The 13,072-nt window shown below is 41.3% G+C and overlaps 1 protein-coding gene across 1 annotated transcript in view; it reads left to right on the plus strand.

The window, feature by feature from the left end:
- Positions 1–13,072, plus strand: part of DNAH9 (dynein axonemal heavy chain 9) — a 376,337-nt gene that overhangs the window by 229,952 nt on the left and 133,313 nt on the right. The window contains exons 46-48 of the mRNA XM_025361667.1: positions 6,997–7,139; positions 7,515–7,676; positions 7,872–8,105. Coding sequence (XP_025217452.1) covers positions 6,997–7,139; positions 7,515–7,676; positions 7,872–8,105 — 539 coding nt within the window. The remainder of the gene's footprint in view (positions 1–6,996; positions 7,140–7,514; positions 7,677–7,871; positions 8,106–13,072) is intronic.

A 13,072-nucleotide genomic window follows, 5' to 3' on the forward strand; every position in this document is an offset into this window, starting at 1 on the left:
AAATGATCAGGATCTCTTTCCTGAAAAGCAGTTGGGGTCTTTAAGGAGTTCTGTACTAACATACAGAAGATGGTGATTAGTCTGGCTTCCAAAATACTAGAATATTTCAATACTATTTCTAATTCCAAGTACTGCATGAAGCCTGAAACTACTTGGAGTTAGAAATAGCGTTTCCCAACTTTAGGTCTCAGGAGGAAACTTCTCAAATATTTAAATAGCCTCTGCCCCGTTCACATCACAGAATCCCCTCTGGCAGTTCAGTTTCCTGCTTTCAGCATGACTACCTACATCACAAAACAAGTGATGAGAATATTGTCAAGAGGCATTATAGGAACAAATGTGAAAATGCAAATTTTTGTTCCTAATTCAGAGATGTTTATCCCCAGATACTCCATCCGATGGTCTTCTTCTTAAAGGTTCTAGGGATCTTGTGACAAATACCACCATCATATGGCATGGAAAATGTCTCTAAGTGGCCCAGGTGCTTTCAACATCTTGGAATTAAGAGTATTAATAAACCAGGGTCAGCAAATTTCTTCTATAAAGTGTCAGGAAGTAAATGTTTTAGGCTTTGCAGATCACACAGTCTGTCACAAGTGCTCAGCTCTGTCTTTGTAGGGCAAAAACAGCCATAGATAATGTCAGGCCTCTGAGCCCAAGCTAAGCCATCATATCCCCTGTGACCTGCATGTATACATCCAGATGGCCCGAAGCAACTGAAGATCCACCAAAGAAGTGAAAATAGTCTTAACTGATGACAATCCACCATTGTGATTTGTTTCTGCCCCACCCTTACAAAGATCAATGTACTTTGTAATCTCTCCCACCCTTAAGAAGGTTTTTTATAATCTCCCCCACCCTTAAGAAGATTCTTTGTAATTCTCCCCACCCTTGAGAATGTACTTTGAGAGATCTACCCCCTGCCCCTAAAACGTTGCTCTTAATTCCACCGCCTATCCCAAAACCTATAAGAACTAATGATAATCCCGTCACCCTTTGCTGACTCTCTTTTCCGACTCAGCCCGCCTGCACCCAGGCGAAATAAACAGCCTTGTTGCTCACACAAAGCCTGTTTGGTGGGCTCTTCACACGGACGTGCGTGAGACAGATAATACCTAATGACCCTGGCTATGGTCAATTAAAGCTTATTTATGAACAGTAAAAATTGAACTTCACATAATTTCCACATTCCATTAAATATTATTATTTAAACTTTCAACACATGCTAAGTATCATTTTATTTTTTTTACTGGTTTTCTTTCACTCCTATTTTTATCAGAAGAGGCTGAAATGAGTCATTCTATTAGTAAGATCTTGATTTTGACAAATTGTAGTATGGGAATTTTATATGCATGCCATTAACTATCTCAAAGAATAGAAATTAAATAAGTTGGTACAATTAAGGGAAAACAGTAAATGATCACTTTCATGGTAATTTATTTTTTTATTTCGACCTTTTAAATGATTAAAGCTAATTAGTGTGAAACTCTTAGTAGACTCCTAATTGGTTTACTGCTGTCAAACCATGAAGGCCATAATTTGTTGGCAAGTTGGCGTGAGTTGCCTCCAGATACAGTCGTTCAAGAAAGTGCAGCAGCTTCAATGACTGATACAATCACAATTACTCACACTCTGATTATTACTGATCATCTGCCAGACCACTTACTTTGAGCACCTCACCAAAGTCCGTAAGAAAGTGGGATGGGCGGGGAACGGTGGCTCACGCCTATAATCCCAGCACTTTGGGAGGCCGAGGCAGGCAGATCACAAGGTCAGGAGATCAAGACCATCCTGGCCAACATGGCGAAACCCCATCTCTACTAAAAATACAAAAGTTAGCTGGGCATGGTGGCGTGCGCCTGTAGTAGCTGGGACTCCAGCTACTTGGGAGGCTGAGGCAGAATTGCTTGAACCTGGGAGGCGGAGGTTGCAGTGAGCCAAGATCACACCACTGCACTCCAGCCTGGTGACAGAACAAGAGTCTGTCTTAAAAAAAAAAGACGGCCGGGCACGGTGGCTCACGCCTGTAATCCCAGCACTTTGGGAGGCCGAGACGGGTGGATCACGAGGTCAAGAGATCGAGGCCATCCCGGCTAACACGGTGAAACCTCATCTCTACTAAAAATATTTAAAAAAAATAAAATAAAATAAAAATAAATTAAAAAAAAAAGAAAAAAGAAAGTGGGATGTAACATGGTCCCAATGACTTCTTTCATCGCTAACACTCCTGTGATGCTAACATTTCTGTCAGTTACAGAAGAAGGAAAAAGCATGTGTGAACAGCTTTTAAAAAATTTTTACAAAAGCATCATGTTGGTGAAAAATAGACCACATTAAAGAAGAACTTGTATATGATTCCAGTCCCGATAACTTCAACAGCTACCTAAAGACTTGTTCTAGAAATGGGAACATTTTGCTTTTCTGATACCCATTGCTTTTCTGGAGTGAACCACATTCACCTTGACATCATATCCAGTGTTTGCAACTTTTTAGCTATGGTATTTCCTTCGTTCTTACCTCCCTCAATCTCATCTTTTTCATTGAGAAAACTGATGTCATTTAGTTTGGACCTCACAGCTACTTTATACCTCACAGTCTGTCTCCATTATTATTATTATTATTTTGCAGTTTTCTCTTTTCCTCCAGTATTACCATTCCTCCTTTCCAAGGCCAACTTTTTGTCTGAGCTAGGAGCCCACCCCTAGTTCCTAATTCAGAATTTTTCTCTATTCCATCTTTTCTTTCAATTTCTGACTCTCCCTCTTCTCCACTTTCAAACATAGCCCATTATCTCCATCCTGAACGTTTTTAAATTAATTTTCTTTGACTTGAAGTGACAGCCAAACAACAATCCTAGAACCTTCCCCAGACAAAATTCTCAAAAGAATAAAATTTACGGTTTTCACATTTTCCCGTTGTGTTTTTTTGTATTTCCTATTTCCTTACAAAATAATTTGGACATTCTAAACACAATAAAACAAACACTTGTGTAATTATGAATAATGATGCAAAATAGAAAATTTTATTGTGCATCTGCAAGGGTTTCTTTCCAAAAGGTGTCCAATACCTAGATTACTAGTTTGTCTGATGTGTACATTTCAACTTTACCAAAAAGTGCCAAATTGTTCTCCATAGTAGTCATACACTTGTCTCTGGCCAGTAGTGCATGAACACCTGTTTCTGTCTAACCTCATTAATATTTGGCTTAGCTGACATATTAATTTTTGCCAGTAAGCATGAAATTAAATCCTATTATTTTCCTTTCCCTTTTCACTGGTGACACTGAGCATCATTTCAAGCGTTTATTGGCTCTTACTGCTTCTCTTCTTCTTCTTTTTTTTTTTTTTTTTTTTTTTGGTTTTTTTTTTTGATACGGAGTTTCTCTCTTGTTGCCCAGGCTGGAGTGTGCAATGGCGCGATCTTGGCTCACTGCAACCTCTGCCTCCCAGGTTCAAGTGATTCTCCTGCTTCAGCCTCCTGAGTAGCTGGGATTACAGGCATGCACCACCTTGCTTGGCTAATTTTTTGTATTTTTAGTAGAGACGGGATTTCTCCATGTTGGTCAGGCTGGTCTCGAACTCCCGACCTCAGATGATCCACCTGCCTCGGCCTCCCAAAGTGCTGGGATTACAGGCGTGAGCCACAGCGCCTGGCCTTACTGCTTCTCCTCTATGTGTTGCCTATTTATACAGTTTGCACTTTGGATCTTTTGCTTTTTGTCTTTTTCTTATGAAGTTCAGACATTCTTTACATGTTTTTGATATTTAGATTTTTTTGTTCATTATATGGACTGTAAATATCTTTTGGAAGTCTATATCTGACTTTTGTTGTGCCAATTAAGTTTTAATATTGTAATCATCTTTTTTCTGTGCTTTTTGTGCTCTGTTTCACAAATGTTGTTTTATCCCAATGCCATAAAAATAATTGCCTGTGGTTTTTCAATTATCACTGTTTTACTTTTCATATGTATGTCTTTATTCACCTGGAAATTACTTTTACATAGTAATCTAATTATATTTTTATATCAATATTGAATTATCTTAACATAACTTATTAATTAGTCCAGCCCTTGTCTGCCTCGTGATTTATTTTTTTTCTTTGAAACAGAGTCTCTCTCTATAGCCCAGCCTGGAGTGCAGTGGCGCAATCTCAGCTCACTGCAACCTCCGCCTTCCGGGTTCAAGCGATTCTCCTGCCTCAGCCTCCTGAGTAGCTGAGACTACAGGCGCCTACCACCACGACCAGTTAATTTTTGCGTTTTTAGTAGAGACAGGGTTTCACTATATTGGCCAAGCTGGTCTTGAACTCCTGACCTCCTGATCTGCCTGCCTTGGCCTCCCAAAGTCCCTGCCTCCTGATTTTTCATATCAATTTCCTGTTTATATCTGGATCCATTTCTAGGTGTTTTAGTCATTGTTCTATTTATTCACCCCAGTGTCAATTTCACATTGTTTTAACTAAGATAGCTTCATAAGGAGACTTGATTTCTGGTGGAACAAATCACTCTTTCTGGTTCTTTCTCAACAATGCCATTTTTCATCCTTTGCTTTTCTGTATCAATTTTAGGAAATATTTGTCAGAATTAAGAAATAAACCCATTTGATTTCTTATTGAAATTGCATTTTTGGGAAAGCGGTGATACCTCATCATCCCTCCATGAACTCAGTATTTCTCTCCATTTATTTCTGGTTTCATTTATTCCCTTCAATAGTATGCTGTAGCTTTCACTTGAAGACCTGGCTCGTCCCTTTGTATATTTATTACTTACCTGCTCCGTGAGGGGTTTTTTTGGTGTTTTAATTGATAACTTTTCAATTAACAATTTGTTTTTGCTGAGGTACAAAATGTGATTTACTTTCCAGTATTAATTTTCTATCCAACAAGCTTGTTGTTAAATGCTCTTATGAGTTCCGGTTGTTTACGTGAATATTCTCTTAGATTTTCTAAGTAGAAAATTAGATTTTGAACAGTAATAGTTTTATTACATCCTTAACTATCCTTACACATTTTATTTTTTTCTTCACTTTTTGCACAATTTGGAGCCTCCTATATAATGATGACTAGAAAACACCATAGCAGACATATTTGTCATATTCTTGATTTGAAAGAGAATATTTTATTTTACTATTAGGTATGTTTGCTGTAGGTTTGGGGGTGATATCTATTATTAAAGAGAAAACTCATTTATTGCTAGTTTGCTAGCAGTTTTTAGAAACCTTACGCATCCATTTCAATGTCATATTGTTTTACTTTGTTAATCAATTAATGTAGTAAATTATTTTCATATTTTTTTTCTAGTATTTCTCCTTGCATTTCCAGGACAGGGTTTACACTTGGTCATCATATACTAATTTATACATATTTAGTTGGGATTTTAAAAATTGTTATTCATCAGGGAGATTAAGCATATAATTTTACTTTCACATACTGCATCATTAATACAGTGTTTTCATTTAACTTTCAGATTTTTTGCCAATCTGGTAAAAAATAATAATAATAATAATAAGGTGTAGTTTTAATATACATTTTCATTACGAGTGAGATTGACTGTCCTTATTCATTAACCTCATTTGTACAAACAAAAAGTAACTAAGTGTAGTTTTGATGTATATTTCTGTTATTATGAGCGAGGTGAAGCATCTATTAGTGTTCAACAGAAATTTTTATTTCCTTCACCGTGAACTTTCTTTTCATATCCTTCACCTCATCTATCTATTGAATTATTGATTTTTTCTTTATTTGTAGAGAATTTCTTTACATATTAAGATTAACCATTTTACTATAACATATTTTCTTAGTTTATTCTTTGTGTTTTGCTCTTATTGCTATACTTTGCCTGTGATATTTTTGTCATGAAATATTTTTATGTTTCTGCAGTCAGATTGGTCAATTTTTATACATTCATGAAATTTATTTTTCTTTTAACATAGGTTGATTCAGATACAGTTAGAAAATCCTTCCCCACTCAGAGATTATTTCCCCCATTTTTTCTCTTATTTTCCTGCCTTTTCTTTAGTTAAATCATTGATCCAGTTGGCATTTACTCTAGTGTGCTGTATAAGATCAAGATCTGGCCAGGCGCGGTGGCTCATGCCTGTAATCCCAGCACTTTGGGAGGCCGAGGTGGGTGGATCACCTGAGGTCGGGAGTTCGAGACCAGCCTGGCCAAACATGGTAAAATCCTGTCTCTACAAAAATACAAAAAAATTAGCCAGGCGTGGTGGTGCGTGCCTGTAATCCCAGCTACTCGGGAGGCTGAGGCAGGAGAATCACTTGAACCTGTGAGGCGGAGGTTGCAGTGAGCTGAGATTGAACCACTGCACTCCAGCCTGGGCAACAAGAGCAAAACTCTATCTCAAAAAAAAAAAAAAGGATAAAAATAAAGATCAAGATCTAACCATAATCTTTTCAGATCCCAGTTTTCCCAATGTAGTACCATATATTGAATAGTTCATCTTTTCCCCGTCGATTTAAGGCATGCTGCCTATCGTGTACTAAATACCATGAAGCCATTCTACTTTCTCCCCATTTTCTCTCATAAACAGTGATAGCTTGCTCTTGTTAAATATATGGACCTATCTGTATGTTTGTTATGGCCCTTTTTACTGGGGGTCTTATAGCTATTTTTGATCCTATTAGCCATGTTTCCTGCTAAATATTAAACTCCTGGAGGGCACAATACAAAAAGGGCAAAACAGTAGTTAGGAAATAAATGCTTTGAGCAAAAGAAGAGAAGACAGTTGAAGGCTCTTGTGCTACCAACTGTCTACCCCAGGACAAGAGGGTACCCTACCCTCTGTTCCAATCATTAACATACTCATTCTCCTGCCCTGGGTTTGGAGTAGACATGGTGTCTGTCCAGCTTCACCAGCAAAAGAGTTGGTACGTGGCCTAAAAACCACTGACCTGTGTCCCAAGGTAGGATAACTTCCCATGTCTGATTGCATCATTTAGTGAGATGCCAAGGCTGCCTATCTGTGCTCCATTTTTTCCCAGGGGAGATACCAGATCTCTACTCTGATGATGAAGTCGAAAACATCATAAGCAATGTGAGGAATGAAGTCAAGAGCCAGGGTCTGGTTGACAACAGAGAGAACTGTTGGAAGTTCTTTATAGATCGGGTCCAGCGACAGCTGAAGGTAAAGAGCCTTTACTGACAGGGGCAGGCAGAGACCCGAGATGATTCATGGGAGCTTCCGTTGATATTTCGGGCACAACTGTTCTTATTGATTGTCTAGAGTGGGTGGTGAGTGTGCAGCACCCTTCTCAGCCTGAGCACAGTTGCCAGGACACCCTTCTCATCTGCTTTAAGGGCAGCAGCATCCCATGTGGATCATGCAGTCTCAGCATTTTTGATCTCTTGGCTGGGGAGGCTGGCTAGCATTTACAGATATTGTCTCTGTTGGATGTACTTCCCAATCTTCCGGGAGCTAGAGAACCCAGGGCCATCTCTGCCTCTCTGTGAGTATTTCTCTGATGCCTTCCTGGTTCTCCCCACCCTTCTGACTTCTCAGGTGACTCTCTGTTTCTCCCCTGTGGGGAACAAGCTAAGAGTCCGCAGCAGGAAGTTCCCAGCCATTGTGAACTGCACAGCCATCCACTGGTTCCACGAGTGGCCTCAGCAAGCATTGGAGTCTGTCAGCCTCCGCTTCTTGCAGAACACAGAGGGCATTGAGGTGAGAGGGAAAAGGAGACACTCCTAAAGGTCCTTCCCAGATGAGGGTACAACGAACTCCATGTCCAGGATGTCAGGGTTAAAGATCAAGCTTGGAGCATAGGTTTCCACATGGTGGAGGAATGGGTGGGGTGAGGGGTGAGCCTCTAATCTTCAACAGGAGATAATCTTTTCATTTCTTGCTCTTTGGTTTTAGCCCACAGTAAAGCAGTCAATTAGCAAGTTCATGGCCTTTGTCCACACAAGTGTCAACCAAACATCCCAGTCTTATCTGAGCAATGAACAGCGCTACAACTACACAACTCCCAAGTCCTTTCTGGAGTTCATCAGACTCTACCAGAGCTTGTTGCACAGGCACAGAAAAGAGCTCAAGTGCAAGACAGAGCGGCTGGAGAATGGGCTGCTGAAGCTGCACAGCACCTCCACCCAGGTGAGCAATGTCCCACTCCCTCCACCTGCAGGGGAGTTGGAGCCGAAGCAGCCTTTTCCAGTGAACTGGAGGGATCACAATCAAGATCTGAAAAATATTTATGGTTTTCCAGGGACTCCCATGTCATCAGTGTCTATTATGTTCTCATGTATTGCTTTCATCCCTTTTTTCTCTACATTGTAGGAGAGCTTTTCAAGTTTATTCTTATCCATAGTAACAGTATCCTTACCACCAGAAACAGTACCAAAAGTTCAGACTGAGTTCCCCAGCAGAAGTGCATATCCCCCACTCAGGTCTGATCCACCCTCTCTCATTGCTGCTGGAATCCCCTGAAGCACGTCTTCCCTCTTCCTCTTTGCAATTTCTTTCTTTTCCTCTCCAATTCACTTCCCTTCCGTCCTCAAAACCAAAAGAAATGAATGGTGAAAGGAAATGGGAAATGGCTGCAGGGTTATACCATTTTTGTTTGTTTTGGCTTACTCCGTTATTTGTCAAAGAGCCATTGGAACCTCAGTTTTTCAAAAAGTCCTGTCTCATTTCATGCATCTCTAAGTGGTTATCTATCTCTGTCTGACTAGTTGGCCGTTGAAAGAAGGTGCCTTTCGGCCGGGTGCGGTGGCTCACACCTGTAATCCCAACTTTGTGGGAGGCCAAGGCAGGCGGATCCTGAGGTCAGAAGATTGAGACCATCCTGGCCAACATGATGAAACCCCATCTCTACTAAAAATACAAAAATTTTCTGGGCATGGTGGCGGGCGCCCGTAGTTCCAGCTACTCAGGAGGCTGAGACAGGAGAATCACTTGAACCCGGGAGGTAGAGATTGCAGTAAGCCAAGATCACGCCACTGCACTCTAGCCTGGATGACAGAGTGAGACTCCGTCTCAAAAAAAAAAAAGAAAGAAAAAAAGAGAAAGAAGGCCCCTGTCATCCTGTCCTTGTTATGTTTTTCTGTTTACTCCTCCAAATGGAACAGGTTTATTTCAGTCAATTTGCTCATCTTCCCTTGGGAGTTGGGGCCAACTCTTGCAGCTGCTTCGCCTCTGCTCACGCCCATCAAATACTGCCTCCTCGATGACCCCTTTCTATTTTCTCTTCTCCAGCAGCAGAGCCAGCCTCTCATTAAGGTGGTGAAATTTCATGAATTTGCACAATTAAACTGAAATCGTGATCCACCTAATTCTTGGACATCATGTGTTCCTGTAGTTATCTGAGCCTTTCATTTTGCCTGTGGAATTGTTCTATTGAACTTTCTCCTTTTGGCTTGTCCTTTTGCCCCTCTTCAGTTTCTTGATTCAGAAGTATTAAATGTACCTAAAAGATTTAAGTTCATTTAGTGGGATGCAGTGAGCCCTCGCAATCTATACACGTAGTCTTTCTTCTGCTCAGGAAATGGTCCTTCTGTGATATGGTTTCGCTCGTCAGATCTGGTCTCTCCTCTGGGAGCAATAGTCAGTTGGATGGGGTCCCCGTGCCCCATATCTATTACGTTCTCATGTGTTGCTTTCATCCCGTTGGCTTTTTTTCTCTACATTGTAGGAGAGCTTTTCAAGTTCACCCTCACCAATACTAATTTAATAGTGTGTAATATTGCTTCTGCTTCTTAGGCTTGCAATGAAGACTTTAATTATGCCATTGAATTTTTAATTTCCTAACAACCATTTCTTATTTTATCCATTCTTTTTTCAATGCATCCTATTGCTTTTTTATTTCGGCCTGTTTTTCTGCTACAGTTTCACAGAAACTATCCTATTGATAATGCCAAACAGGTTCCTCCATGTTTTTCCTAGGTCTGGTAATGGATCATTTTCAGTTTTTTCTTATTCTATTTCCCCTTCCCCTTCCCCTTCCCCTTCCCCTTCTCCTTCTCCTTCTTTTTCCATGCTATTCCATTCTTTGCTCTGTAGTTTTATATAGACCTTTTTTCCTTCTTTATTTACCTTCAGACAACATGGGATCAGTTCAAACTCAATGTTTGCCAACAAATGGCATGTGCAAATTATCTGTGATACCCCTGTCTTTCCCTTTGTATGATGATGAAAACCCCTTCTTAGGATTCCAGTTCAGGGCAGGGTAAGCTACACAGATCCCAGTCTAGGTCCTAGGAGTTTACTTTTGCTATAGAAAGGTAACATCTTTTCTCCTGATCACTTTCTGTTTGTTTCAATCTCTGAATCTGTAGCAAACGGCATAGAATACAATCTCAGAATGCAGTACTACCTGATTTTTAAAAACATCTTCCACCTCCCCATTGTCCTTCCTCTCTTCACCACCTATCATGCCCTCACAACATTCTCCACCAGCCCTGTTCTCCCTCCTGTCTATTTATCCTCTGGGAATTGCTGGCCCCTCTGTGTGAAGAATGGTTGCCAGGAAGTAAGGGATAGTAAGAATACTTTGATCATGGGGCAGAACCCAGTATTCTATTTTGTACAGAGCCTGGGTCTTTGAGCAGAGACTGTAGAAAGCACAGTTTCTGTGTTACTGTTTTAGGTGATCTCTATTGAACAAGGGGATGCCTGGCTGTACCATTAAGTGACTCCAGCTCTAGCTGCACACAGTGGAGAATCCTCCCAAGTCCTGGTCTTGCCAGGAGCCAGTACAGGTTCTTGTCTTTGCCACATGAAAGAATTTGAAAGCAAGACCAAAGTGATAGTATGTAAGCTTTATGCACACACTCAAGAGAGGAATGCCGGCATGCTAAAAAGAACAAGCCACGCCCAACATGGAGGGCTCACATACTATATGGAAAAGCATAATGAAGGCACAAAATATTCTATTATAAGGGAAGAGTTTTCTGGGAAATAGGCATGCAATTCCCTGAATCAGGACTTTTCTTGACTAAATATGGTTCATCTGAAACTATCATAGTGTCAGGTGCATGATGGGAGTGGGAGGTTTCCCCATGGAAATTTTATGGTAATAGGGACATAATGAAGCCAAGGGTTGACAGCTGGTCAGGTTTTTGGCCATCTTGGATTTAACCAGTTTCAGCTGGTTTCTTCTTTGTTACATTCTTTTCTGTGCCTAAAGCAGGATGTGTGCAATCTGTCTTTATTGTTAAGCCTGTTAGAGCAGTTCCTTTCTACTAGGGGGTGGGTCTTTGTGCTAACCTGTTTGGCCTCGTTTGCATTGCTTTTAGTTGCCTGCAAGTAATCATGCCGATTGCCTGCTAACTGCCTGCCTCATTGGCATCAGATTCAGCATCTGAAACCATCAACAATGACCTTCTTATGTTATATTCTCTACTTCAATGAATGATACTTCTATCTATCCAGTTCCCTAGGCCGGAAGCTGGGGGGTAATTTAAACTCTTCCCTTTCCTCAGTTCCCACCTTTAAAAATTAATAAATTCTCTATGTTTTCTAAATATCTCTCAATTCTGTCCTCTTGAGTCTTTCCTTCCTTCCTTCCTTCCCTCCTTTCTTCTTTCTCTCTTTCTCTCTCTCTCTCTCTTTCTCTCTTTCTTTCCTCACTGTACCACCCAGGCTGGAGTACAGTGGCGTGATCTTGGCTCACTGCAACCTCCGCCTCCTGGGTTCAAGCGGTTCTCCTGCCTCAGCCTCCCCAGTAGCTGGGACTACAGGTACCTGCCACCATGCCCAGCTAATTTTTGTATTTTTAGTAGAGACGGGGTTTCCCCATGTTGGCCAGGATGGTCTCGATCTCTTGACCTCAAGTGATCCACCCGCCTCAGCTTCCCAAAGTGCTGGGATTACAGGTGTGAGTCACCATCCCCAGCCAAGTCCCTACTTTCAACGTCTTGATTTACACCTTCTTACCTGGATGATTTCAACAAACTGAACTCTCAATCCAGCAGCACCCACTACCTCTTGCATCACCCACTATGTGAGGCCGTTCTTGCATTGCTATAAAATACCTGAGGCTGGGTTATTTATAAAGAAAAGAAGTTTAATTGACTCACAGTTCTGCTGGCTGTACAGGAAGCATTACACTGGCATCTGCATGGCTTCTGTGAAAGCCTCAGGGAGCTTTTACTGATAGAGGAAAGTGAAGGGGGACTAAGCATCTTACATGGTAAGAATGAGAGTAAGACCAAGAGTTGGAGAGGAGGTGCCACACACTTTTAAATGACCACATCTCACAAGAACTCACTCTCACAAGGACAGTACCAAGGGAATGGTGCTAAACCATTCATGAGACCTATACCCCATGTTCCAGTCACCTCCTGCCAGGCCCCACCTCCAACATTTGACAATTTGACATGAAATTTCTCAGGGACGTATATTCAAACTCTATTACCCACACAGGCGAAAGTTCTTGGGATCATCCTTGGTTTTTTTGAGACGGAGCTTCACTCTATCACCCAGGCTGTAGTGCAATGGCACAATCTCGGCTCACCGCAACCTCTGCCTTCCAGGTTCAAGTGATTCTCCTGCCTCAGCCTCCCAAGTAGCTGGGATTACAGGCATGCGCTACCATGCCTAGCTAATTTTTGTATTTTTAGTAGACACGGGGTTTCATCATATTGGTCAGGCTGGTCTTGAACTCCTGACCTCAGGTGATCCACATCCTTGGTTCTTCTTCCTCTCCTCTTACTCTCACACCCATACCCAAACCATGAGAAGATCACTATTGACTCTGACTTCAAAATATGCCCAGAATCCCACCATGTCTCACCCTCTTCAAAGCACTGCTGCTGAGTCATGGATATCTTTTACCTTCATAGCCACAAGACCCTTCTAACTAGTTTATTTGCTTCTACTCTTACCCCCTCTGTAGTCTATTCTCAGCTGAGCAGCCAGAGTGGTCAATTTAGAACATAAATCAGAGGCTGGGCGTGGTGGCTCACACCTGTAATCCCAGCACTTTGGGAGTCCAAGGCGGGTGGATCACCTGAGGTCAGGAGTTCAACACCAGCCTGACCAACACAGTGAAATCTTGTCTCTACAAAAATATAAAAATTAGCCAGGCACAGTGGCATGTGCTTGTAATCCCAGCTACTCGG

This window comes from Theropithecus gelada, chromosome 16 (assembly GCF_003255815.1).
Source record: "Theropithecus gelada isolate Dixy chromosome 16, Tgel_1.0, whole genome shotgun sequence".
In the NCBI taxonomy this organism is placed as follows: domain Eukaryota; kingdom Metazoa; phylum Chordata; class Mammalia; order Primates; family Cercopithecidae; genus Theropithecus; species Theropithecus gelada.